At 37.8% G+C, this 27,406-nt stretch overlaps 1 protein-coding gene across 4 annotated transcripts; it reads right to left on the bottom strand.

The window, feature by feature from the left end:
* Cchl (Cytochrome c heme lyase) lies at positions 1–24,704 on the bottom strand. 4 transcript variants are annotated; one of them, XM_083112826.1, is made up of 8 exons: positions 24,630–24,704; positions 18,283–18,436; positions 15,567–15,710; positions 12,382–12,465; positions 10,373–10,492; positions 8,231–8,350; positions 4,840–4,952; positions 1–542 (listed from the first exon to the last, which is right to left on the bottom strand). In XM_083112826.1, exons 2-8 carry the CDS (start codon positions 18,409–18,411, stop codon positions 302–304), a joined length of 951 nt encoding a protein of 316 aa, XP_082968952.1. In that variant the 5' UTR covers positions 18,412–18,436; positions 24,630–24,704; the 3' UTR covers positions 1–301. The 4 variants fall into 4 exon arrangements, with proteins under 4 accessions (XP_082968952.1, XP_082968954.1, XP_082968953.1 ...); XM_083112828.1 differs by having other exon boundaries at positions 18,283–18,433; positions 24,630–24,676; XM_083112827.1 differs by having other exon boundaries at positions 24,594–24,653.
* Positions 24,705–27,406: the final 2,702 nt, after the last annotated feature.

The following is a 27,406-nucleotide window of genomic DNA, read 5'->3' as shown; positions in this document are numbered from 1 at the left end:
TTATGTTTCTTACAGTTCTAGTTTTATTTGGAATACCTTACTGGAACAATTACATCAAATTTTGACCAAACATTAGGAACAGGATTAACGCACAATCTTCCTACATGAGAATTTCAATGGAAAATAAACACTTGATTGAAAAAACAAACAAAAAAAAAAAAACACTTTTGGTACCCAACATTTCAACAAAAGTATTATTTACACATTACTACAAAATGCTGAAATAAATTATGACACATTATGGCTAGAAATGCCTGACAAGATGAACACTTCCACTACTCTCAGCGGTTGATGGAGCTGATCATGATTTGAGCTTTGTTTGTTCCTGAGCCTCCTCTGATCGCTCGTAGAACCATCGCCACCAGGCTACCTTCATCCTGTCCCATACGTTCTCAACGTTGTCCATCGCAGGGCGAACATCCAGGAGCGCAAACTCGTAGTTCTTTTTAACACTGCCACCATCGTAGTAATCGATTATGTATCTCACATCCTTTCCACAACGATCCACAATCCAGTCGTGTCTGTCGAAAGGAAGTTCATAACTGGAAAATGAAAAGATTGTTGTTATTATCACAACAGAAAACTTTGCTCTTTCCACACGAAGTATACGCATCCCATCCCTATGGATGGAACAGATACTGAGGTATCAACCGGTACAGGCATATCAGTGTACTGATCTAATACATATTTATCTCCAAACAATCTGTAATTTAGTGCAAAGGTTATCAGTAAATTTTGTACCGGTTCTGGAAAAATGTTCATATCGGCTATCCCAAATATTTAATGTTTCAGAGGCTAAAATTCCTTGCCCTTACAAAAAAAAATGAAGCTCAAATTATATTTTTGAGTGACGGTTTATTTTACTTTGCATTACTGCCCCTTTGGCCTAATTGCGAAGATGATGATGAGTGATGATACGATGAAATTGATGAAGGGACACAAAGAACACACATGCTCAGGCCAGCACATACATGGTTATTTTTCTTCACTTTTCTGCCACTTGACTAATTGTGAAGACCAGGATGAATGAGACGAGATGGATGAAGGGACAATTATTAACACACAAGGGGTCTCCCGGATGGTAGCATCGTCATCTAGGAATTAAAGGGGTTCCAGGTTCGATACCCAGTGCACTTCGATTGTACATAAAACTATGTCCAGTTCCAATTGGACTTTCTGCGCATAAATTGGACCTGAAATTAAACTTAGTCAATCCAGAAACACATATGGACAGCACATGACACAAATCTCAGTTATCCATGAACATCGTTTTCAAATGGTGATTTGTTTACGTTCCGAATAGTGATTGACAGTAATTCTGAACTGGACTGGGAACGCCGGAAGTTGACTTTGATCAGGAACTGGAGGAGTGAATCGGAACTAAGATTGATGGCTTTATGCGTTACGAAATATCATCTGAAGTGCGTGAAAATTGGCAAATCTGAATATGAAGTGTTTATGAGTTCTGGTTCAAGTAGTGAAATGAATCTACCCCTGTTGCGAGTAGCAGTGCCTTTAGTAAAAAAACAAGAAAGAAGAGTTGCAATAGGTTGTGAAGACTCGTATATTGCAGATAATTTCTTGAATGATTCTCCATCTTCCTGCAACGATTGCTCTGGTTATAAATCATTTTATTCAAAGGTACTCGAATCTGTTGATAAGCTACGCGATGAAGTGAAGTCCCTTACATCGCAAGTAACAAATCTTAGAGATGAAAATATGTCCCTTTATTCTAAGCTTCTGACTGGCAGTAGACGACCAACTTCCTATGTAGAAGCTGCTTTAGCGAAAAATAACCAAGCTCAAGTGTCACCTACTGACGTGGCTGAGAAAACAAATGAATTTCATGTAACATCAAACCCAACTGTTTTGTCCGCCACTCAGTACCGCATTGACGGACAGACTCCTGGTAGTGCTAATCCAAAGAATTGTAATCAGGTAAACAGCGAGAAATGGTTTGTGTTTGAAAAGAAAAGTAGAAGTAAATAATTGCAGAAAGCAAATACTAACAAAGAAGTAATTTCTAAAGCATCTGGTCAGTCTTCCGTGGATAGGAGGAACATCACGATAGATCGCAGTTCTTCAACCTCCTTGAAAGTTGTGTGCAAAGTTTCTCCTCCTAAAGCTATTCTTGTATCAAGATTGGATCCATAAGTTACAGCTGCCGAGCTGCACAATTTTCTTGAGAAAACAGAAATATTCCTAAGATGGTGTATCATAAAAAAGAAGTTGTTCTCCTTGGATAAAATGTAGTATAAAATGTATGCTTAACAAGAAAAAAAGGTTTTATTATAAGTACAGGGTCAGGCAAAAACAATGTACCAGTTTATTATAGTTCCTACAGTAACACTACATAGGGAATGTAAAGGACGAGAGTGGTAATTGATAAATAACATAATGCCATTTTATGACACAATAATTATTTTTTGAAAATCACATACTGTGAGATAATCACCCTCCTTTGTGATGCACTGACGGAGTCGACGAATGAAACTGTCCATTACTTTCACCAGCATTTCAGGTGGAATTGCCTTGACCTCTTCACTGATGCAACACTTCAGAATCTCTAAGTTCGGGACACGTGATGCAAACACTCGGCTCTTGAGGTACCCCCACAGAAAGAAAGAAAGATCTGGGGATTTCGCTGAGCACGATATGTCCCCAAAACGTGAGATGATTCTGTACGTAACGTTGTCATCTTGTCTCCAGCGGTATGCGCAGTTGCACTATCTTGCTGGAAATAAAAACTGATGACAAATCAATGCCCTGTCTCTGTAATTCAGGAAAGTCGTCAGTATGGCTCTGTAAAGTTCCGAATTGACTGTGACTGCGTTTCCGTTATGACCCTCAAAAAAGTAGGGTCCAATAATCCTGGAAGCCTAAACACCGCACCAAAGCATGACCTTTTCACTATGGAGTGGTTTTTCGTGGAGTTCCTGTGGATTCACATTACTCCAGTATCACATATTTTGTTTGTTGACATGGCCTGTCAGTTTCAAGTTTACTGAACACCTAGGACTCCTGTCAATAGCATTCCGTACCCTCTCAATGTTGTCTGGTGTCTGCACTGTCCTTGGCTTTCCCGGTGGCTTCTTATTCATGGCACTTGCGGTAGCACGAAACTGATCAACCCAGCTTCGAATTGTGTGCCGTTCTGGTACTCTTCCATGTCTTCAAATGTTGAATTGCTGTCGAAACTTCCGCTACGTAGCTACCACACTGTCACCACTTTTGAAATACGCTTCAATCACAAAAGCGCGATGCATCTTGGTCCAACGCTCCATTGTAACTAAAATGGCCTCCTTCCTGCTACACTCTACTCTGCTTGGTTTTATGTTCACTGCGGGGCCGTACAAGCTACCAACCGTTGAAAGTGGTAGATTGTTTCTGCCGGACCCTTTACATTAAAACCAATAAACTTACTTGGTATGCCAAATTTTATTTATTAAGGAAAGAAATTAAGAGAATGATCAAATATGCTAAGTGTAGATATTATAATTATTTAAATTCCTGTTTCGCTAGTGGCAAAACTCATTTTTGGAGACTAATTAATGGCTCACGTCCTAAGGTGTCTACTCTTGTCACATCTGATAATAAAATATTGCATGATGAGAAGGAAATTGCTGAAGCATTTATGAGTCATTTTGAGGGTAATTTTTCTAAACCGCAAGACACTGATATTCAGGAATCTGATTGGTATTTTAATCCTATATTCCCCCTGTAATCTGTCAGAAAGATATAATTGATGTCTTCAAGAAAATTAAGGCTAGAAGTAATTCTGGTCTCTACAATATACCTAACTATATTTTCAAAGGATGTAGTGATATACTTGCACCTGTCTAGCGTTTATTTTTTTAACCAATCATTAAAAACTGGCATCTTACCCAAATTATGGAAGGAAGTAACTGTGGTGCCAATTCAGAAGATAACTGGAAACAGTAAAATTTCTAATTGGAGACCGAATGTGCGCTGTTGTTAACTGTGCGTCTGGTGCATCTAGCGTCTAGCCATAAAATTCAAAGGTTCAAGTCAAACACATTGCCCAGACGCTCGTAGATACCAAAATCAAGGAAACGCACGCCATAATGGACTTCCCGCACGAGCTAAACATCAATAGCAGGCAAGCGCACCACACTTGGATTCCCCTACTACAACAGTTATCACCCGGAAATAGCAGACTACACAGACCCAGACACACAGTTAACAACAGCGCAACTAGCAGCAGCCAGAGAACTACAAACAAAAGATGCACGCCAAGCAACAGTACAGCAAGTTCCAACGCGGATGGTGGCAGTGGCCTCTCAAATTAATCGAAAAAGAAAAAACAGCTTCGCAGATAAAAGTGAGTACTAGTTTCTCCGTATTTATATACTACCGCATCTCTCTTTTCCCAATTATGAATTGTGCATATTGTTGCCTCGATATGCACAATGAATGGTTTTCTACACGTGTCGCTTCTCACTTCAGTCTGAAAGCTCCCTATGGCAGAGAATGATCACTGATTAATGAAATGACCTCACTTGGGAGGCATATCGAGAAAATACAAGAAAAAATTAATTCTTCACTAAAGTGAGCCTTGTAGTGTAGCATATGCCAAGTGGGAGTAAAATATATTATACTTAATTTGTCCTACTGATTACTTGAATAGGAAACATGAATGCACATTATACTGTTCAGTGATAATCCTAGGAAATCACAGGACTCATCTTTCATTTGTATCTTTGCATTCCTGAAACAACTATGATCAATAGTGGAAATAATTTACACAGATGAAAAACAAACCTTCATATAGCAAATGACATCTCGAAAAATAAGTAAACCAGCAGCATCACAACTTACCCTAACCAAGACCTTATTCTGGCACGTGGTGAATAATCCTTAGCACGGCCTCCAAAACTCTTCAATTTTGGACTCCCACACTCATGAGCATGGAGTGCTTCCCACTTCAGAACCTGACGTGAAAGTAAATACAATTCTCTGATCAACGAACGTTTCAAAACAATTCACCAAGCATGATGGTATATTTACTTAATTAGAATTCCTAGAAATCACACAAGACAAAAATGAGATGTGCACATCATCTTTGGGTACCTTACAAAGATTTTGGTGACTCAAAAAGTTCATAATTGCTGGATGGAAAAAGTGACATGTTTTCTACTATAACCCCCTAAAAAAAAGTGCTTTAAAGAAAATATAAATATATGTAGTATTATTTAAAATCTATTACACAATTTAAAAGATTTTTTTATTTGCATGACAAATATTATAATGAGTGACTTTCTTAGTTTCCAAGATAATGACAGCGTGCATGAATGGGCAAATACTCCCAAAGTAAAATATTCCCCCATTCAGATCTTGGGGGGGGGGGGGACTACTACTTTGGGAGGTCCCTGGATCAAGTTTATGACTAGATATTACTAGAATAGTTAAATCAGGAAGACTTAGGTGGGCAGGCCATGTGGCACAAATGGGAGAAGAAAGAAGAGTTTACAGGATTGGGATTGTTGTTGGGAAACCTGATGAAGAGACCTGTAGGAAGGCCACGACGAAGATGCAGGTAAAACGTTGAGATGGACCTAAAGGAAATCAGTAAGGATGGAAAGGTTGGATTGACCTTGCCCAAGACAGGGACAGGTGGAAGGCTTGTGTTGCTGTAGGCATAAACCTTCGAGGCACTGCATTCAGTTACTTTATGTCAGCTCTAAATTGCAATCCTAAGATAATTTCTTCTGCTTTCTTGATGTCTCACCCCAGTAGCGCAAAGTAATATTTCAATGATACACCTGACATGATCAAGGGTTGCATCAAGTGTATGAGAGTTGGAAGTGTAAAGTTTTAGTTGTGTGGAAATATTAATAACAGAATGATGCTCAGAGAAAGAAAAGCACAACACTGTTCTGGAGAGAATGAAAGGATTTATTACTATAGAATCACAGCGGTAATGTAGGTAACCAACCTATAAATGAAATAAATATAGGAATACCATTTTGGTGTGTGCTTCCCACTTACAATACATTCCAAGGCCGAACGATGTTTACTATACTCCATCCTGGCAACCACTGGAGCAAGGCTGCGCATAACAGTAGAGAAAGGGAGTGCGGAGCGAAGCAGTATATGCTGCTGCAAAAGCTGGTAACAGCAGTCACATTTCCACCCACCCCACCCAATCCCATTCCCTCTTGTTCATTGGTCAAGCCCTCTCGAGTCACTACCTGCATGGAGACTTGCTCTCGTTTCCTTGCTCCAGAGATTCCCAGGACAGAGAATACAGTGTGTTCACTGAAGATATGATGCAGCTACTTTTGGGAATATGAGTTAACTGGCTCAGTCTTAGCAAATATGACCTTGAGACCACCAGATAATTATATATTAAAATATAACCAGACTTAAGACTTCTAGCCACTAACACACATATGAAATCATAGGACCTCGTTGCTTAACCCATCTGCTTACCTCGTCGTTGAATCGACGAGTTCCCGATTTTCATCACGAAGTTTCTTTTTCATTCAATAGATGGCAGAGGTTGTATGATCTTTCAAATCTATGACGTGTATGTTTGTGCTGCTAAGTTTTTCATACCATTTCAAGCGTATTTTGTTCAGTAATTTCTCATGTAAATAAACCATCATTTGTTACGTCTTGCAAACATGTTGCATAAGAATGTTGTAGAAGATTCTGCGATTGAAAAGTTGCTTTTCGATAGCGATGAAGAGGAAAATGTGGATTTTGGAAGTGGAGATGAACACGGGAGTTCATTTTGTGTTAGTGAAATTGAAGAATGTAGTGAAAGTGAGGAAGAGGTGGCTGTGGCAGGAAAAATATAAAAGGTTGAGGAATGGAATGCAAAGATGTGTGTGATCAAATTTATTAGGTGAGTTTCTAATTATCTTTCAAGTAAACTGCATATGTGCATACTTATTACTATACTTCCACTTCAATATATAAAATTTTCAAGTAAATTGTTTGGATAGTTTTCACAATATTTGACATCTTGTCTTGCTGTGCAACCTTCACGGGAGATAGCCAAATTTAAATGGTATTTCATGGCAAAAAAATTGGCATTTAAATGGTATGCGGATGGGTTAATCTCGTAATTTGGAATGTTAAACAAGTTCTCTTCCTTTGTATGGCTCCAGCAAATTACACCCCAAGCAGTAATTTGATATAAAACTTGAGCTCTAGACAAAGCTTTCAGAGCTTTTACCAGGAAGTAACAGGCCTTTCTTCCAATTTGCATTGAAATACATCTTATGGTTTAATGGTGAAAGGCTTAAAATAACATCCAGATCTAGCTTTTGCCCTGCGCTTCCACACCAAGAACTATGTTAACAATAACTGAGCCAATCTTTTGAGTGCAGTTCCCTGGAGTGTATTCCAGTTGCTGTCTCTCGGTCGACGATCTGTGGTAAATGTGAATTTCTCGGGCAAAATCTGTCTATTCATATTTCTCCAAGATTGTTACAGGTAAATCAATTTAAGTCTAAACAAGAGTGACATTTATGTAAGTTTAAGTCCAAGATTACATAAACAATTATAACTTATTACTAAAGGCACATATTTCTAGTAAATAAAAAAGCAAAATAATTTCGATACAAAAAGAGAGTTAATTTCGGGTTCAAAAGTGGTTTTAAAACTGTGAATAGAATCCTAAATTTGACATAAAAACTGCACTTATTACAAAAAATTAAACATATCCCTTCAATAGCACATTCATGTAGTTAACAGAGTATTTATTGTATTCCTGTATAAAGATGTGCATTTTTGCTTCTCAAATATTTACAGCTTTACAGCAGAATTAATCAATTTTCCGTGAATTGCATAAATCACAGGATAATTCTGATGTCTGTAAATAAACTTGAAATTTTGTGTTTAACAGTCTATTTCGTATTTTGCAGTTCATTTCGCTTCATTTCGTGAGAAAACAGGGTAGGAAAATGCACCTCACACCTTTCAGAAACATGGAAAATCAACATTACAATGTGTTATTTCACAGTTCACGTTTTCGTCAAAAACGAAATATGCATATCTCTACTTATTACTCAAAAAGTTACAAAAGATACAAAAAAAGATATTTAGAAAGACACAAAATACATACAAACAACAATTAATAATAATAATAATAAAAAAGATAACACAAAATTGTACAATATGAAACACAATAACACATGAAAATTCAGGGTACACCAGTATGAGGACATATGCACTAAATTTATTCAAAACTTGTACATACCTCTCTCCAAGCTAATTCATTGTTAGCGTTGTGGATATGAATTATTGAGTCCATGTCCTCTGGCCGAATATCTGTCTCCTTCCACCTCCAACCCTTTCTCAACATCGCATTCCAAAACATCTGCAACAATGTAACAATATTACTATGCAGGAAATATATTAGGATACCATAAATTAATGTCATGTTACAATAAAAGATCTTTGCAATAACTTTACATTGCTACAATGGACCTGTACCGATTGATTGATTTGGAGTTTTAAGTCCACTTTATGCACAGTAAAGCTAATCGGGACTGGACCTACAGTTTAAAGTGGGATCCAAACCACTATGTGCCTCCACCAGGTATTGAACCTGGGACCCCTTGATTAGAAGGCAACGATGCTACCACTGCGCCATCGGGGAGGTCTGCAATGGACCGGTATCAGTAATACTAGTTTGATCTTCACCAGGGGTAGGCAAAATAAGAATAAATCAGGTGGTAGCTCATTTTCCTCAGGAACAGTTTTTTTCTAATATGGGCTTAGAAAGCCACGAATCCAACTAAGATAAAGTTACACGATTTGAAATGTGACCCTACAACTTCTAATTTATTAATTACAAGATTGGATTAAAGGTAATTCATTCTTGTGTGGTAGTGACCTTCCTTAGAAAGGCTCTACCATAGTGATGCAAATTTTAAAATTCAACTAGCAACAGTGAAAAAATTTATAACGGTATGTTTATTATTCTCATTTAATGATACAGAAAACATACAGTATAATCTGTACTCATTATTCTTTTTTAAATAAGGTAATGAAAATTTCCATAATTTCTCTTGAAAAGTTTACGGTTGTTTTATGTGCTTGTAAGAGCCACAAACTTTTCAAGAGAAATAATTCTACAAGGCAAGCAATACCTATACAAAGTATTGAATAATAAAAAAAGATAAAGAGAGATAGATTTGAGAATTCAATCACCATAAATAACAACCATTCTCTCTCTAGGAACATTTCAAAACAAAATTCTGTCAGTGACATGGAATATTTACACCTGATCTTCACCATTCATTTTCCAGAGTACAGGAAAATTTCATCCATAAAATATCAGTAACCTAAATATCCTGTAAGTTATGGATAACTTGAATTTTACACAAAAATTGTGTAGCAGAAGTGGATCTCATTAAAAAAACCCATTAAATAACAACTATTCTCTCTTTAGGAATATTTCATAGCAAAATTCTGTCAGTGACATGGAATATTTACAATCGACTTTATCAATCCATTTCCTAATTACATTACAATCTTAGAGAATGTATCACTTATATGTAGACAAATCTATTATTTTCCACATTTCTTGTTATGGAACACATTAACCTTATGGCATTTATTTCCATTGATTAAAGGCATAATTTTTAGCAGATGAGTTTAAACATTCCTAAATTTCACATATTTATAGCTGTTTTCAGAATGAAATTTATCAACTTAGAGTATTATTAAAAACAAAACTTTTCTGTTAATTGTTTTTAAACAGTTGTGTTTCACATGGGATCGCAGTAAATCAATGGGCATTATACAAATTTCTGCAGGTACTTAAGACTTGGAGTTGACCTTGACCACCCTGTGCATAGGGATATGCATTTATGTACTTTCCACATTCACATACTAGCTGCGAGGATGGTGAACAGGCAAGGACAGAACCGAAGGAGGAAGATAACACCTGTCATGGTCAGGGTTCACTGGTCAACTCTTGATTTTTCTGTTCTTTCATTTCTTTCCCTGTAACTCTGAAATATGCTTCCAAATATACACATGAGTTTCCACACTACTGTTTCTCCACTTACAACTTTCCATTGCAAACAGAGATGGCAAAAAATCGATAACGAATATCCAGATTTGATGAAAATCGATACAGTGAAATATGAACATGGTGAATAAAAGAATATGTGGACAGCCTAAAAAACAGACAAATGATAAAACTATCAGGATAATTCACACATCAGATAATCTGAATATTTGAAAATAGGATATCCAGATAATCCTGACAATTCAGATGTCTGAATAATCCATATATGAAATCTGATTAGAAAAATATCCAAACTTTAGGGATGGGAAAATTCCATATCTGTCAAGTCCAAATTAAAATCTTCCATGCTATCATCCTTACCTGCTGTGATGGGTAGATCCAGAAGTCTTCTGTGCCTGACTTGGGAATATTTGAAACCTGCCTCGCTGTAGGGAGTGGAAATGGTTGATCTGGTGCTGGTCTTTGGTTCGGTGGAGGCATCTGAAAGGGAAGAGATTTACTGCACCAAACGACATGTTTACTCTAACCAGACTTGCCTACAATTAACATATTGTTCATTCATTATCTATATAAAGCCAGGTGTACCAATGAGGGTTATTCGCTGCCAAGAGAAACTCGTGTGGACATCATGCCGAGAATGAAAGTATGGCTGTTGTCTGCATGTTCCAGCAAGAACGATGGCTTCATGTTCAAATGGTGTTGAGCTGATTGTGGTGTATCAGTCTCCATTCAAATTCAATCAGAAATACTTTTTCAGAGCGTAGGAACCTCACAGTCTTCAAAAATACCACACATGTACATGAACACAACTCATACATATTTTATTTATTTCTGTTAATACTGTTGCTAGTGTTATGAAATTTTTAGTTTTTGGATTAAAAGTTATACTGGAAGCTGGAGCCAATTTTGGTTTCTACACATCTCTAAAACTATCCAGTTTTGCACAGATATATCTGTTTGATTGATTGACTTTATTTTACTTTGCTTTTGTGCCACTTTTGGCCAAGTTGCGAAGATGCAGATGAGTGATGACATGATGAAATTGATTGATTGATTGATTTATTTAGTTTATTTTACTTCGCGTTTTGTGCCTCTTGGCTAATTTGCGAAGATGAGGATGAGTGATGAAAGGATGAAATTGATGAATGGACATTCACAAACAACCAAGCCCGACCAGGATTCGAACCCGGGACCCTTGGCGTCGCAGCGCGATGTGCTAACCGCTCGGCCACAGGGTCGGGCATGATGAAATTGATGAATGAACATTCACAAACAACCATGCCCAGGGTGGGATGTATGTGAAAGACCCCTGGCATCATAGCAACAGATATACCTGTTGTTGAATCAGTTGCCATGACTAGTGTGTGATGAAACAGATGTGTAAGAAAATGTTTTGTTAGCAACTATTTTTTAAATAGAAAGTTTCCTTGTATTATGATGGTGTATATGACAATAGTGGCATTAAATAACTGTGAACGTCTTTTAATGACAACAATAAACTTCAGTAAATGTAAGAAAATTAAATTCCTCCGCTATCACGTCCTGAGAGGGCTAATTGTAGCTGCAACATAAAGGAAAGTCCCATAACCCTACCGAGCACAGAGATTGGGCAACTACCTTCATGTAGTAATCCTGTGACTCACATCAAAAGGAACATCACAACTTTCAACCAATGCAAGAAAACTAACAATCCAAACCAGTTTTGGGTATTCACAAATCCGAATATATATACACACTGCAGCCAACATGATACCACTTCAAACCACTACCTGCCACTTTTTGTTCACAATATTTTTGTTGTGAGAGATTTGGATATTCTCCTTTCGCAATTACATGTATCGTTTATACAAACTGTGTTTGCATTTTTGTTAATTTATGTTGTTTTTCGCCACTTTTGGCTAATTGCAAACATAAAACTGTTGTAAACCTGTGGTATAGGAGCAGTCCCAGGTTATTCTGCTACAAGTGCAAAGCATGTGTTGGCTACATGAGTGGTTAGATTCAAATGTGACTGACTCTCAAATACTGGGAAAATACTACATCTGCTTCATCCACTTGTATTTGCATAAAAATGGTGGAACATGATAGATTTCTATTTGCAGTGAATGAATTTGATTTATATTAAAAAAAACGTTCTTTATTGATAAGACTTCCTTTTTTTGATAAGGTCTGCCATGTATATGCACAGATGCAAGTGAATTTCAACACACACACTGTTCAAAGACATGGCACACCCTGCTACATGCAAATTTCACCCTACCCTCATGCCCCTTAGAGTAAGTTAACCAACTGCCAATAAGGTTTCAAGCTTTCTCCTACGTTCGGACCTATTAGACAAATTAAGTTACAAATTCCGTCTGTCCATTTACCATATTTGCTGGATCAATATCATACTGAGTGGCTTCACCTCTTGGGGTTGCCGGGCATTCACTCACAAATCTCTCAAAGGACTTCTGCAAGGAAAAGGCAGAAAAAGAGTATGTATACTGTAATTACCTTAAATATATAACAAATTATGATGAAGCTTCTATAATTATTTTTACCATAATTCAATTAATTCCAAATGTAAAATTACTCAAGACATATTTCATGGTTTTCTAAATACAGGATGTCCAAAGAAGCATCACTGTTGATGGTCACGTGCACCTGAAAATTTTCCTGTAAATAAAGAAGTGATATTAAAAACATATGACATGGAAGACATCTGTATTTGTAGCACTGTAAAAACAAGACACAAAGAGTCACATACAAGGTCAAATAAGCATGACAGTCCAGAAGGTGTGTGAAGCTAGATACATAAAACAGAACACTGCAATGACAGCAAAGTAGGGGACTGAATTGATTTATTTTACTTCGCTTTTCTGCCACTTTTGGTTAAAGATGAGGATGAATGGTGAGAGGATGAAATGGATCCTACAACAACAGCACACAACAAAAGCCCAATGGAGGATTCCACTGGCTGCGAGTCCTGATGCCAGTGCCTCGCTAGTCTCCCTGTGGCAGGGAGGGTGACATATGGGTGTCTATAGAAAGGGCTAACACCAGGAAACTGAATAATGATCAAGGAGCAAGTAACAATAGCTAATCATGGAGAAACAACGACAGAACTTTTCATATTTGGGAAATGAAAGATGTGGTAGTAGATAAATCTAGTACTCACTATATCCACAAAACTGCTTTTTTTATCTATTCATTTCAGTGGCCACTGCCACCATCCTCGCTGGAACTTGTTGCACTGTTGCTTGGTGTGCTTCCATTGTTGTTAGTTCTCTGGCTGCCACTAGGTGTGCTGTTGTCAACTGTCCCTCTGTGTTGTTGCCTGGCATTAACTGTTGTAGTAGGGGAATCAACGTGTGGTGTGCTTGTCCGCTATCAATGTTTAGCCCATGCAGGAACTGCATGATGGAGTGAGTTTCCTTGATTTTGGTGTCTATGAGTGCGTGCTTAGCACAGATCACATGCTGATTGACACAAAAATCAAGGAAACATATGATATCGTGCACTTCCCGAATAAATTAAACATTGCACAACACCTTACCACAACAGTTGCCACTTAGGAACAACAGACGAACAAGCAACACAGCACACCTAACAGCAAAAGCAAAACCAAAAGCCACGCAAGCTCACCAGGCTACACGAGACCATTTACTCACTGTACCCCTTCAAGAATTACCGTATTTACGTGTGTATAATGCACGTGCGTGTATAATGCGCACCTTGGTTTTTGATAGGGAAAAGTGACAAACAATTATATCTCATATATAATGCGCAGTATAATTCAGGTGCACGAAATGGCTTTCTTCGTTGTAGGAGATGCATGCATGAAATACGCCAGAACAGACTGCTTTTGTTAGTGTAGCAGAACATTACATTTCAAAATGAAAAGTTGTGGGATGTAGCCTTTAGACTTTTATATGCAGTTTTGCTCATTTCCTCTTTACTTTTTCTAAAAAAAATTTCAAAATATATACTTTTTCCATGACTAACGTACCATTTATAGGAGGCACATTCAGGACCTTCAAATTAGCAGTTAACAGCAAAAAATTTCTTCCATTAAGGCATTACACACTCCAAATATGTCACTATTTGGCCAGTAATACATTTAAATTGTTATATTCTTTTTCTTCATCCAAAGCACCATAAAAATCAGAATGTTCCTTCATTTTGTGATGAGTTCATTTCAACCGCATTGCACAGTACTGTCACCATCTTGAATGGAATACTGTTGCCATATTTAGAAACTACAGAATTTAAGCTTTACAACAATATATAACATGATAGGGTTCCGTAAACAGAAAAGATCAATGCAGGCGTCACAAAATCATGAAATGACCATGTGTGGTATCATGTTGGCTGTTTATTATTCTGTGCATAATACGCACCACAGTTTTTGGGGACAAACATTTTGGAAAAAAGTGTGCAATAAGTAAATACAGTATGTTGATTTTTATTTAATTGGCAGATTTCGATGTTTTATGTAATATAAAATTGCTTCCAGTGCATGGAAAACACAAACAATGGAAATATTTGATCCTAAAGTAGAGCTCAAGTAAGTAAAAACCTGCCATCTCAGAGTATTTTCGCCAATTTTCATTAGTAAAAACCATGTATATGCACATTAAAATAGCAAAAGAACATGTCAGAAATTGCTATCAGCTCCAAACCTAACGACATAAAATTATAGCTGCTGTTGTGGAACGTCTTGTTGGGTGCTATACTCACTTGCACAAAGAATACGGGCTGTTTTTCTTCATGGTAAGATAACACACTACGATAACAGATGTACTTTACTTCACAATAACACATTTCTGCAACGTAAAACCAACTGAAAACATTCATAAACAAAGTAATCTTCATAAACGTTGGAAAATATTTTACCTTCTCTAGGAGGTACAAAGGACCAAGGGTACCAGCAACACTACAAGTTCTCAAGAGGATGGTGGCAGTGGCCATCACAATTAACAGATCTTTCTCAAACCAGTAACGAGAATAAGCAGTTCTTCATTACGGTATAATAAGTTGATATTGTGTCCTTTTCCCAAAACATGAATATTGCAGTTACACTCTAAGAGTATCCTTACAGTACAAAACATATCATTTGCAATTTTTAAGAAAATAAAGAGAACGTTATGTCTAATAGAGGAATAATTTAAAGTAATTGGTTATAGGTCTTTTCTACTATTACGGCGGGCACTCTGTATGATGGAAAGGGAAGTGGGGAGTAGGGAATATGCAGCAGACAACCGGTGGCGCCGAGAGTTACGACATCGAGGGGAGGAACTACAATGTACACCTCGTTCTACATGCTGCTGTGTTTCTTATTGCGCTGGTTTGGTCGCTTCCCCGCTCCCCACTTCCCTTGCCAGCATATAGAACACACTGGAAAAGAGCTATAATAAAATGCATATTAACAGATTACAACTTTCTAATGCAGTACTTGCATGTAAAGTATATGTAAGCAGCACTAAGCAAGTATCGAAGTCGCAATTAACCATCATATTTCAATTTTACATACATTAACTACAAAGGAATGACATTTCTTCAATGCACTCACCTCGCCATGCGCAACTGGACACTCGGAGCCTGAAAATTTTGAATTGGCCCAGTGATCGTCGTTACTGCCTATTATCTTGGCAGCAGCATTTTCTGCTGCAGCTATGGTTTCGCTACCACCGTTCAGCGTAACATGACGCGATAACTGCATGAGAAAAAGAAAATGCACAATTACTGTCACATATATTAAAGCGAATAACCCAGAATATCTTGAGGAGATTTCACAATGAAGCGACAAGTAGCGGGAGACATGCAACACAGAGGTTTGACACCAAAGTCACACGCAAAAGTCAGGATAAGGCAAACACGGAAGGCTAGAATGTTTAACCTCGCACCAAATCATACATTTCACTCTGCTGGATGACTTTCCGGGACTTCATGTGGGTGTTTTCATCTATGGGCGTAACTTGGGGAAGGAGGGGGTGGGGGGAAAATCGAATTTGGGACTTAACTTGGGGGAAGGGGGGGGAGAATCCAACTTGGGACTTAAATTTCGGGAACAGAATTTATAAGTTTTCAATCCCATAAAAATAGCATCCACAACACTTTTGCTAAATAGCTTACATTTGCACCATCATAAAAAAATACTCAATACTTTGAGTCTCTGGTCCCAGGAGCTTAACAAAATTATCCTTAACTTTTAAATTTAGTAACCTGAAAATCTGGGGGGGGGGGCAATTCTCCCACCCCCAGCCACTTGCAACCACCAAGTTGCGCCTATATTTTCGTCAATTGGCAAAAGTCTTGCTCTCTGCTTACCAGGGGTCGCAGTTTCCTTCGCATGGGTAATCTGAGTGCTTTCCTGCCACATTGTCGTAGATGTGAATGTTCTGGTAGTGGAGAGGTCTGTGCTTGCAGCACCACCTGTCACAAGGTTTGCTCGCTTGCACCAAAATCAGTGGCGACAATGCCCTGCAGTCGACAAGAGAAATTTTTGGTGGAAGTTATGCGAGGTTAAACACTTTTAGACTGGCCTCCAAAAATGCCAAAACGTAGCTTCTTTACATGAAGTTGAGGTAAATTCTAGATGACAGGTACACAAATAGAAAATGATTGATTTCGTTTATTTTACTATGCATTTCTGCTACTTTTGACCAATTGCTAGGGGAATGCATATTTCGTTTTTGACTCGAACAGAAAATATGAAATAACACAATGTCATATTCATTTTTCATATTTTTGAAAGCTGTGAGGTGCATTTTGCTACCATGTTTTTTTTTCGCAAAATAAACTGCAAATCAGGAAATAAACTCTTAAACATTAAATTTAAAGTTTATTTACCATCGCAACACTTTCTGAAGACTAAACTAACTTGTGACACCGAAATGCCATTTTATATACCACTTTTGATCCCGAAATATCCCCAGTTCTTGTACCGAAATCTTCATGTTTTGTTCTCCATAAACATGTAGCTCTAATAATCGTGAAGTTGAGGATGAATGGTAAGATGAAATGAATGAAGGGGCACACACACACACACGGACAACACAAGCCCTGCAGAGGATTATACTGGCTGTAGATCTGGATTCCAGAGCCTCATTGGCCTTCAATACTGCAGTCACCGGGGTATACTGCGTGGAAGAAGGGTTGACATTTAGGTGCCTACAGCGAAGGTCACCCCTCACACCTCACACCTCACACAAATAGAAAAGATAAAGTCAAAAGAATATTGTATTTAAATTCTGAAAGATGTTCATACCAATGCTTTATTATAGCATCAAACTTGAGGTTTACATTGTTACAACTCTGGGAGCGAATTTACAATACCGGACCCCTCCCCGATTTTTGTAATATTTCGCATACTCACAAATTTGGGGGTCACGTGTAGAAATTGCAAAATAAGCTAAATTGAGTGGTCCGTGATCGGAACAGACATGCACGATTGCTCATTATTTACCAGAAGATTTTGTGTTTCCAATATTTAAAAAACGAAATATATACATTCCTGACATTACTACGACCCCAAATTTTAACTATGCTTGCCTAACCTAACCTTACCGTGCATGGTTTGTAGGGCTATCCGTGCATGGTTCTACGACCCCAAATTTTAACTGTTTGCCTAACCTAACATAACCTAACCTTACCGAGAATGGTCAGTGGAGCTACCCGTGAATGGTTTTGCACTAACTGTGATAACGAACCGATAAAAAAATCTTATTTTTGTAGCACTTTAACGGCAAACGTTCTTCATCAAAGATGTCAATTTCGTATCCTGCAATTTTACGATCGATGCATTGTTGTCAAACTTACCTGTCATCAACAACTTTTTTACTGTTCTCTTCCGGCATTCTAACATGATCTATGCTCTCCAAGTATGAAATCAACAGTGGCAACACTGTAGACAGCGTAACTAATTGCGAACGCCAACTGTTCATATCAACAAATATGGTTACCATACTTGTATACGGAGAATCATTGCGAGAATGGAAAAGCTTATTTTACAACTTCCACACGTTAATGAACTATTTCTACAACATGCTAACCTCAGATAAATCATCACGACTAATTATTTCGTGAGTATAAGCAGTAGCATAGAAATTACAGAAGGGTCCGGTATTGTAAATTCTTGCGCAACTCTGAAGCAGCACTGCTATCTTGGTGATTCCCAAACTATAAGTTTCATCGTTATTTTCCCCCACAGTTATGACTGAGATACCATAAGATAATGTCGCACAAATATTAGGAACAAGGCAAAAAGACAAAAATAAGTGAATTACCTTTATATCCAATGGACATTTGCAATCACGTGGCGAGTCTTCGAATTTCTCCAAGCCATCATCCTTGAAGGCATTTGTACCCACAATTTTGGCTGCAGTGAGTTCTGCTGCACTTACTGTATTGCCCATGTTAAATCACTCTTGTTCGCTGCTACTGGAAAACGAAAAATAGTGTGAAAATTCTACCAGAGTTTGAATTAAAAATCAGCGACGTCACGCCAGACGAGTGTAGTTGCATAGCTCTCATTTCGTGGCAGGGATCAAGATTGTCTTGGACAGAGTTGATCATGTAATGCTTTTCATAATGTTTACAAGAGGACAAGAAAGGCATTTAGAACTGGAGTTGAGTGTGGAAGGAGTGAAAAACTCAATATATATTATTATAAAACATAAACAAAACGTAACGTTTCAACCTTCTAGCAAGGTCTTCTTCAGACTCTGCACCAAGTACATTTGTACTTATTGAGTTTTTCATATCATGGAAACAAGGCTTAATGGTGTTATAAGTGGAAGGAGTGTGCGGGTGATCTTCTGTACACCCGCAAGAAAGTTGGAAATGTCTTGTTGGTTGGAAGATTGTATTTTTTGAATGAATGTCAGGTCACGACATGATTGAAGCCAAGGATGCAGCTGTGGTGTGTTTATCATAGAGGTGCAACAATGCAGCAGGAACTACATATTTTCAAGGAATGTATATAAATTAATTTTACTTTCTAGTTAAATTAGGAATGTGGGTATTAAAACCTGGGAACCTTTGATTACAAGATGATGATGTTACCACTACACCATCAACAAGAAGTGTGGAAGGAATTTGAACTTTGGAAACTTAATTTCTCCTTTTCAAATTACAGGAAGCATTTGTTTCAGATATATTATGTAGGTAGTGAAAATATTAGTATTTGCACAGGATTCAAAAAATCCCGGTCGCCATGGCAACTGAAAAATTTCAGCATGGCGACTGTGATGTCTTGCTGTAATATTGCCGTATTTTCATTAGCCATTGATTTTTTTCATCTGGCACCTGATTTTCAGAGCTGGCGCCTGGCTCCGAAGGAGATTTTTTGAGCACTGTATTTGCATCATGTAGCACACTAAGCGATGATTACATGAAACTGTACACCCATGCCAATATAAGGATTTAAACCCCGAAACTTCAGAGTGAAATTGAAAGTTGACCACTCAATGTGCTGGCTAAGCTGTGAAAGAGGCATCTGCCTGAAACTTATTAATCACATGGAAAACATTGTATGCACACACCAGATATTCAGAAAATGTAGAAATACTAAGAATCATAAAATATTAAAAAAACATGCACAACACAGTCACAATGCAGGAGTGTAATAGTGATGAGAGTAGCAAACCTGACCTGCCCAATTTACTCCTTCAGCATCCTGGGGAGGGGTCACTATCGGGAGTAATTGAGTGAGTGAGTGCAAGTTCGGAACTTAAAACATTACGGAAAGTACTTATCCTTCTTCTCCATATCGTGGTACCTCGGACACCTTCACAAAGTGTCTACCTTGAGGAAAACAACTTCCTCTCCCCGGGTCAGAATCCAAAATGCACTGCCTGAAGGGCTGCCAAGTCACACCGAGGTTTCCTTATTACGTCAAATATGAAGAAAATCGGAGAGGGGTCCAGTCATCTTAAGTCTTACAATACCGCGAATTTCTCCATTTTGTTTGAAATTCGGCATACTTACTAATTTTGGTCCCCTAATCACGAATCTGCAGTTAAAATTTGGCGCTCACACGTGGAAATAGCAAAATAATCTAAATTAAATTCTTATTTCTACTCCCTAGATTTCCAAATTTCCCACCGGCTCCCCGGCTTTCTCTAGAGTCCCTGTTAAAGACATGTTAGAAATTGGCCGGAGTCACCTGCCCCCAAATAAGCTCCAAGTTTATATGTGAGTGCCAAATTTTAAGTGCAGATTCGTGATTAAGAGGCCCAAATTAGTAAGTATCCCAAATTTCAAACAAATTGGATAAATTCCCTGTATTGTTAAATTATACCTAACGAACTGTTACCGGAATTTTTACAAACAACTATTGGTAACAGTTTCATACATCGGAGACACATTTCTTCATTTTTACAGAAGAAACTACTTACGGAAATGAGTTTCTCTAAGGTTTCCAACGTTAGTCGAGGTATTTTCTTTCATTGTGGTATCTATTTGACCGGGAAATCATGTTAATGTTTCCAACCTCTTTCTTCTTTTTTTTTAACTATGCTTGCCTAACCTAACCTTATCGGAATGGTTCGTGGGGATATCCGTCAGCTACCCGTGTATAATGTACAATTTGCACACGTGGCGAACACGATAGTAGGAATTTTTCGGTGAAGAAGGTTGGAAACACTGATATTCAAAAACAAAAGAAGCTATATTCGCAAAGTAAGTGATATCAAAACGTTATGTGTGTTCGGTAGCACTTAGAAAAATGCATTATTTTAGTAGAAAAAGTGTTGTCCGCAATACACAATTGGTAAGTACGAACCATGCAAAACACAAAATATCAGTTTTTAATAATGGTAAAAATTTACTATCCTTCGGACACCTCTAATGTTTTAGTTTCGTCAATTTTTGGCATTCGTACTTACGTATCTGCTTCGCGGAACATTCCTGAAGGTGTATCAACGTTGTTTTGATTAAATTTGAACTATGTTTCCTAACCTAACCACGCGCCAATGGTTCGTGGGGCTAGCGCCAATGGTTCGCAATTATTTCCAATTTCTAGATCCTGATACTAACACGGCACCAAATTTTAACTATGTTTCCTAACCTAACAGAAGTAACCTAACCACGCGCCAATAGTTCGTGGGGCTAGCTATTCTCCGTCGGAGAATTAATTTTCAACGAACAACATGAATTTCAGCTATGGAACATTCCCACATCACACAAAACACCTTCCCGATGTTCGACAATGCTACAGGAACTTATTACGGTAAGTAGTTTCTTCTGTAAAAATAAATAAATGTGTCCGAAGGATAGTAAACAAGTACCTTGGGTGAATAATAATAATAATAATAATAAAATCACCTTTATTGGAGCGGGCGTGTTTCGGCCTCTAGGGCAGTTCTTACAACAGACCCTTGTCTGGGAGATTAATACAATGGAATAAAGAGTATACATTGAGAAAAAAAATAAAAATAAAAACATGAAAAGGATTACATAATACAAATAAGAACAATTAAATATATAGGTATATACGCGTATATGTATAAATAATGAAAAAGAAAAACAGATTTACCTATACTGTTATCTATATACCTATACCTATAGCTATACATAGGTCTCTAATGTTTGTTGCTTTTGTTTTAGTACATATTCATATATATTCAGTAATCTGGAACAATGAAAAATATAATAATAATAATGAAGTGAAATAAAATTATGAAATTATAAGATTTATATGCACAGTTGCCAAATGTTACAGTGCGTATTTTTATTAATGAAAAGTTGCTCGTGATTAAGTATTTCGCTGCCTGGTACTATTATCGTATGAGGGAAACACCTATGAATCATATATTTCGGACTTCTTTACATTGCTAATGTGTTATTTTCAAATGTGGAACATTTCTTAAGGTGAAATAATGCATTTCTAACTAAGATAATGTCTATTTCTTCTATTTACGAGTACTTACTGTTACTTGTTGTTTCGAATCTGTAACACATTATCGCCGTGATATCGTACTGGTCTGGGGAGCGTTCTGAGAGTGTTTTGTCGATTTATGCAGTGTTGCAACCTCGTTCACCGGAAAATATCTACTTTCGTGCCCGGATTTGAAATTATGCTAATATGTCGCAAACCATTGACGTTAGCCCCACAAACCATTGACGTTAGCCCCAAAAACCATTCACCTTAGCCCTAAAAACCATTTTCCGTAAGGTTAGGTTAGGTTAAGTTAGGTTAGGCAAGCATAGTTAAAAAAAATCAAAAATACTCGACACGTCATGTTCTAGTGAAAACATGGCGAGGCTGAAACACTGGCTACGGGGTTGCATCATCTTAACACACGGAACATTGCACTCTCGTGCAGAAAGCAAATTTTGGGAGCAGAAACAGCATGTCGGACAGAGATTTTGGTAACAGTAGTATAAGCCGGAAACACATTAAACTCATTGCTACTTACCTCATATGCATAGCGGAAGATTTTTGAAGCTGGGGATCACTTTTTTTCCATGAAAAAAGCGTTATTTTTAACATTATAATCATTTATTGGTCGTTGTTAATTCGGCGCGCAAATTTTGACTCACGTTGTCTATCGTCAGCTAATATGCAGTATCGTCAGCTGATGTGCAGTGTTTCCAAACTTATGAACCGATAAATGCCGCACAAACTATTCACGAAAGATTTTGAAGCGAAAATTGAGGCTAGACTCTACTTTACGTTCTTATCTGCATGGTGATTGCTTCTTTGCGTTCGCGGTGCGCGATCGTGGTGCGGCACCCGGCATCTCTTCGGGTAAGTACCTTTTTATTTTTACACTTTCTGTTCACGATAGCCCCACTATCCATTCACGGGGTCGAGGTATGCCTACGAGGTTAGGTTAGGCTCCATTAGCACTCATTTCACCCCATAATGTGTGCTTCATCATCTAAAAAATTCCTCAGTACGTTCAATTGCGCATATCCGGACAACATCGGTTTTTCTCGACTCACTCCTTCAGGAAATTTTTCCTCGCTTTGGGATTTACGTTGGTAACACTTTACTACACCTGAGACGGATTCCTTCAAATTTACAGGAGAAAGTACTTACGGAATTCATTTTCTGGAGTGTTGTTGATGTTCCGGAATGTAGTTTTGGTCCATTTTAATGCGAATCCATGTGGTTTTATACGAAAATCTTTCTCCAACGTGCTATTTCTGCTCCCGCCATTTGCTTTTTACGAGAGCACAATACGCGATATTGCTGCTGCTACAAGCCGATGTTGTCCGTATATGCTAAATTGAACGAAAGGAGTGCTAATGGAACCTAACCTAACAGGCCTAACCTAACCTAGTAGGCATACCTCGTCAGTAAAAAAGTCAATTTAAAATTCCTAAAGTGTTTTTAATGTTAAAAAAAATTATTTCCGACGCGCTATTGCGATCAACGGTAAGCTACCGCCATGTTGTGTGTGGAAATAAACAAGAACAGTAAGTACTCGTAAATGTAAGAAATATACATTATTTTCTTTACGAATTCCATTATTTCACCTAAATAAGTGTTCCGGAATGCAGAATAGTACGTTAGCAATGTAAGAAAGTGCGAAAGGAATCATTTCCAGGTGTCTCAGGTATAGTAAAGTAGTACCTTTACGTTGTTGAATTCCTTATAAAATAAGCTTTCCAACGATATATGAGACGTATTCCTTAGGAAAAGGACGTAAACTAGAGTCTTACCTTACATTGGAAAAAAAAAACCGCTCACACGTCATCTTGTCAAACTTCCGCGTGGTTGCTACACTGTGAGGGGGTTACATAACCGAACGCACGGAACATTTGATTCACGTAGTCGACGGTAATGGTGACACGAGCTATCGTACAACGGAGATGCATGATTGACGAAAAATACCTTATTTACAGGCAAAATACGTTGCACGATTCTAAAAAACAATTTCCCCGGCTTCAGAAAGTCCCCAAGAACGCAATTGCGTAAGTACTTTCTCGTCTTTTCTCCTGTAAATTTTAAGAAATCCGTCTCCGGCTTATACTACTGTTACCGAGATTTTCGCAGAAAACAACACGCATTCACATTAAAATGGATCAAATCTATATTCAGGAACTTCCACAACGCTTAAAAAAAATGATTTCCGTAAGTACTTTCTCCTGTAAATTTGAAGGAATCCGTTTCCCTCATACGATAATGTTACCCGCTGCCTTGCCAGTAGATACTGTTTGAGATTCTTTTTAAATAGCTTATGGCTGTTGATGGATGTTAGGGAGGTTGGGAGGAAATTCCAGTCTTTAGTGGCAGTTACGGTAAATGATTTTCCATAGGTGGTCGTATTATGTACTGGAACTGACAATAATGTGTCTCCGATCTATGAAACTGGTACCCAACTAACTACAAACCTATGAACAAATGCATTTTTAAAACAACAAATTGTGACTCCTTTCTACAAATCCATACATTTTATTATATATGATTTACAATTTGTTCCCGTAGATTTAAAATGACAAAATAAAATGGGATACTATTGAAAGGAATTGCAATGCAGAACACTACATTTTGAATTCAAATGAATTCGTACACTGTTAGAAGAGTTGTGATCTTTTCAAGTTCTCCTTCCTTAGGTATTAAATACTTTGCATGCATGAAACTTACTAAATTTAAACTTATAATAAAAACATTTTTTTTTACATTTCACCGCGTTAACCTAAACCCCACCATACCGAAATCACCAGCCACTCACAGACTACTGCAATTTACTGCTTCACATTTTGACGTCTCGAATGAGAAATTCTACATATACTGCTGCGCCAAGTAGATTGATGTTTGATTTGTTGTTTTATTCTCTTTTTAAAAAGTCCACTTCATGCACATATAGGCTAATCAGGAAAGTTGGATCCGAATCACTGTGCTTCTACGGGTATCGAGCCCGGGGCTCCTTGATTACAAGGGGACGATTAGGTAAGATTTTAAACGTGCGCGCAGAATATAGTTCCACTGAGACGGGTTCTATTCCGACACAATTGCATACTTGCATGAAAACAGTTATTTATTTTGTAAAATACAGACAAAATAATATTTGATCGGTTGCAATCACTGTGCAGACGAACTAGGATCCGCAGATTTGCCAACTGGACTTTGTATTGCGCTGAAGAATCGCCGAAGATCAAGAGTGAGTCGTGCAGGAATACGTTGTAGAGCGCGTGGAATCCGTGATACCAGTTTTGCACATCCCACTATTTTAACCCTATGTTTATTGTGATTGATTAATAATGGTGTTATACAGCGGCGAGAACGGCTGAATCGAGGTCTCCTGTTCAGCGCGCGGTTTTACCTGAGTGTTATTATGGGCTTCATCCGAAGGGAAAAGCTCTTCAAATGAAGCAAGTTGTTTTAAATGCATAATCCTCCTTACAACATGATCAAAGTATAACCGGGCGTGAGGTGATTTGCCGTCAATGTGCGCACGAACTGTATCGCGAGTGCTGAATGATTTGCGGTTTAAGTTTAGGAAGAGGACACGATTGTTTGTTGTTTGACGGCAAAAGAATCTCCGCGGTATTAAAAGATATCGCTGTGATAAGAAACATGTTTATTATTTGGACGAGACGTGCTTTAACTCGGTGGGGGGAGGTGGCGGGGGGCGTACATTGAATCAAACATTGAAGGAATCCACCGTGCAAAACCACCGCCAGGGCTGAAGAAACCGACGAAAAAACAAGAGGGGAATGGGGAGTCTTATTGTTTCGTTTCACCCACTGGCAGAAATGAAGTCTTTGTTGAAGGGACGTATTTACTGTTCCGTGCAAAGAAAGGGTGATTATCAGCAAGAAATGGACAGACCAAGATTTGAATCCTGGTTTAGTAAAGTGATTCATAAATTGAAACCAGAGTAATAGCATAAAATACTTAGGGTAACTATTCTATGGTAATAGCAGCAGACAATGCACCTGATTGTCACCAATAACAAATCATGCTTTTTTGGCTGCTATAATTTGAAGTCGTGGGCGTCCGCAGGATTATACGCAAGGGGGGGGGGGCAAGAGCTGGGAGATTTGATATTTTTAAATTCAAGATACGCAGCCAATTACGTGCTTAGAAAATGTGTAACAATTGAAGGGGGTTATGGGTGGCCCAATTTTTCCCCCTTGTATGCTAATTTCTGTTTCTCCATTTATTGAATGTTATCTTTAGTACATATTGACAATAAAGATTCCATTTATTGTAAACAGACAGTGCAATAATAGCAATTATTATATAACATTGAAAGTAGAAGGTTAGTCTTCAAAAGAAAACTGCAATATTTACGGCCTTTGAAACAGCAGGGTAAAAAAAGCTTCGTTTGTTCCAAAATGTCAATATATTCAATTTTGTCTTTGCCATTTCCTTGTTCATACTTGTTTTGCCAATAATCATACCAGCATTTTGCTTCATTCACAAAATTGTCCAAATGATAAAATTCTTGAATTTTTGCAATAATTCTATTAAATTCACTGGCGGATAAAGTTTTCATATTTTGAGGAAGTAGCTGCAGGAGATTGTAGCTTACATCATTTCTGTCTGAAAACCGTGTGCGTAATGATGAAATGAGTGAGTCCAAATATGGAGTATAAATTGCTACCCGGTAATAAACTTCTGGCGATGTGGCTACATGGTTTGCTCTGTGTGACTGTCGAACTGCTTGTCGTGGAACAGTTATCTCAACATTAACGCTAGCCGCTATTTCCTGTGTTTGTTGCAGGATGGTTTCCAACTGCTGTTCTGCTTCACGTCTGTGCTTAACGAAAATTTTCACAAGCTCCTTCAGATGATTCCGAACATGGCCGTATTTAGAGGGGGGTTTCTAGGGTTCAAACCCCCCCCGAAACTTCTGACATGTTGGATTAATGGAAGTTCAGAAACCAAAATCTGTAACTAATTTTCAATTTTTTTTTTCGAAGCATCACAAAAGTACAAGGAGACAATGTTGAAACGATCAACCTAGAATTTTCATACAATTGGAATTCTGAAACTTGAATGAAACGGAATTTATTCTCGGAATCGCAGCCCCTTCTGCTGTCCTCTTTCCAGTGTTGTTCCTGCGGTACTATACCGTCACAATGAATATAGACTGAAAATTCCCTTATGATTGTCCCAAAATTCCCTATCCGTAAAAGTCGAAAATCCTCCTTGATAGGAGTTCAAACCTAAAATCTCCAGTTTCGTAGCGCGTTACGTTAGCGATTGAGGTTACAATCCATGCACCAGGCAAAGTTTAAAAAAATGTAACTGGTTCCACACTTTTCAAAATTCCAAAAATTGAGTTTTAAGTTCAAACAACAAAAACTTTATGACTAAAATTTCCATCTAACTTTTACAGCTTTTTCTTGAAAGTATCTAAAATTTAATTACAAAGTATAATAATTGTGCATTTCAGTACACACTATATGAAACGTAAAGGAAGAAAACAAAAGAGACCTTGTGCTGGA

The sequence above is a fragment of the Lepisma saccharinum genome, chromosome 26 (genome assembly GCF_977018435.1).
Source record: "Lepisma saccharinum chromosome 26, izLepSacc3.1, whole genome shotgun sequence".
Classification (NCBI taxonomy): Eukaryota; Metazoa; Arthropoda; class Insecta; order Zygentoma; family Lepismatidae; genus Lepisma; species Lepisma saccharinum.
Note: the sequence above shows the minus strand (reverse complement) of the source record. Positions and strands in the feature narration are given on the sequence as shown.

Excerpts from the sequence above, each read along its gene's own strand:
- Cchl (XM_083112826.1), bottom strand. The coding sequence starts at position 18,411 with ATGGGCAATACAGTAAGTGCAGCAGAACTCACTGCAGCCAAAATTGTG. Across the intron at positions 8,351-10,372 it reads GGATCTACCCATCACAGCAG|ATGTTTTGGAATGCGATGTT; the intron begins GTAAGGATGATA and ends ACATTGTTGCAG. Across the intron at positions 4,953-8,230 it reads ATGAATTAGCTTGGAGAGAG|GTTCTGAAGTGGGAAGCACT; the intron begins GTATGTACAAGT and ends CTTTCACGTCAG.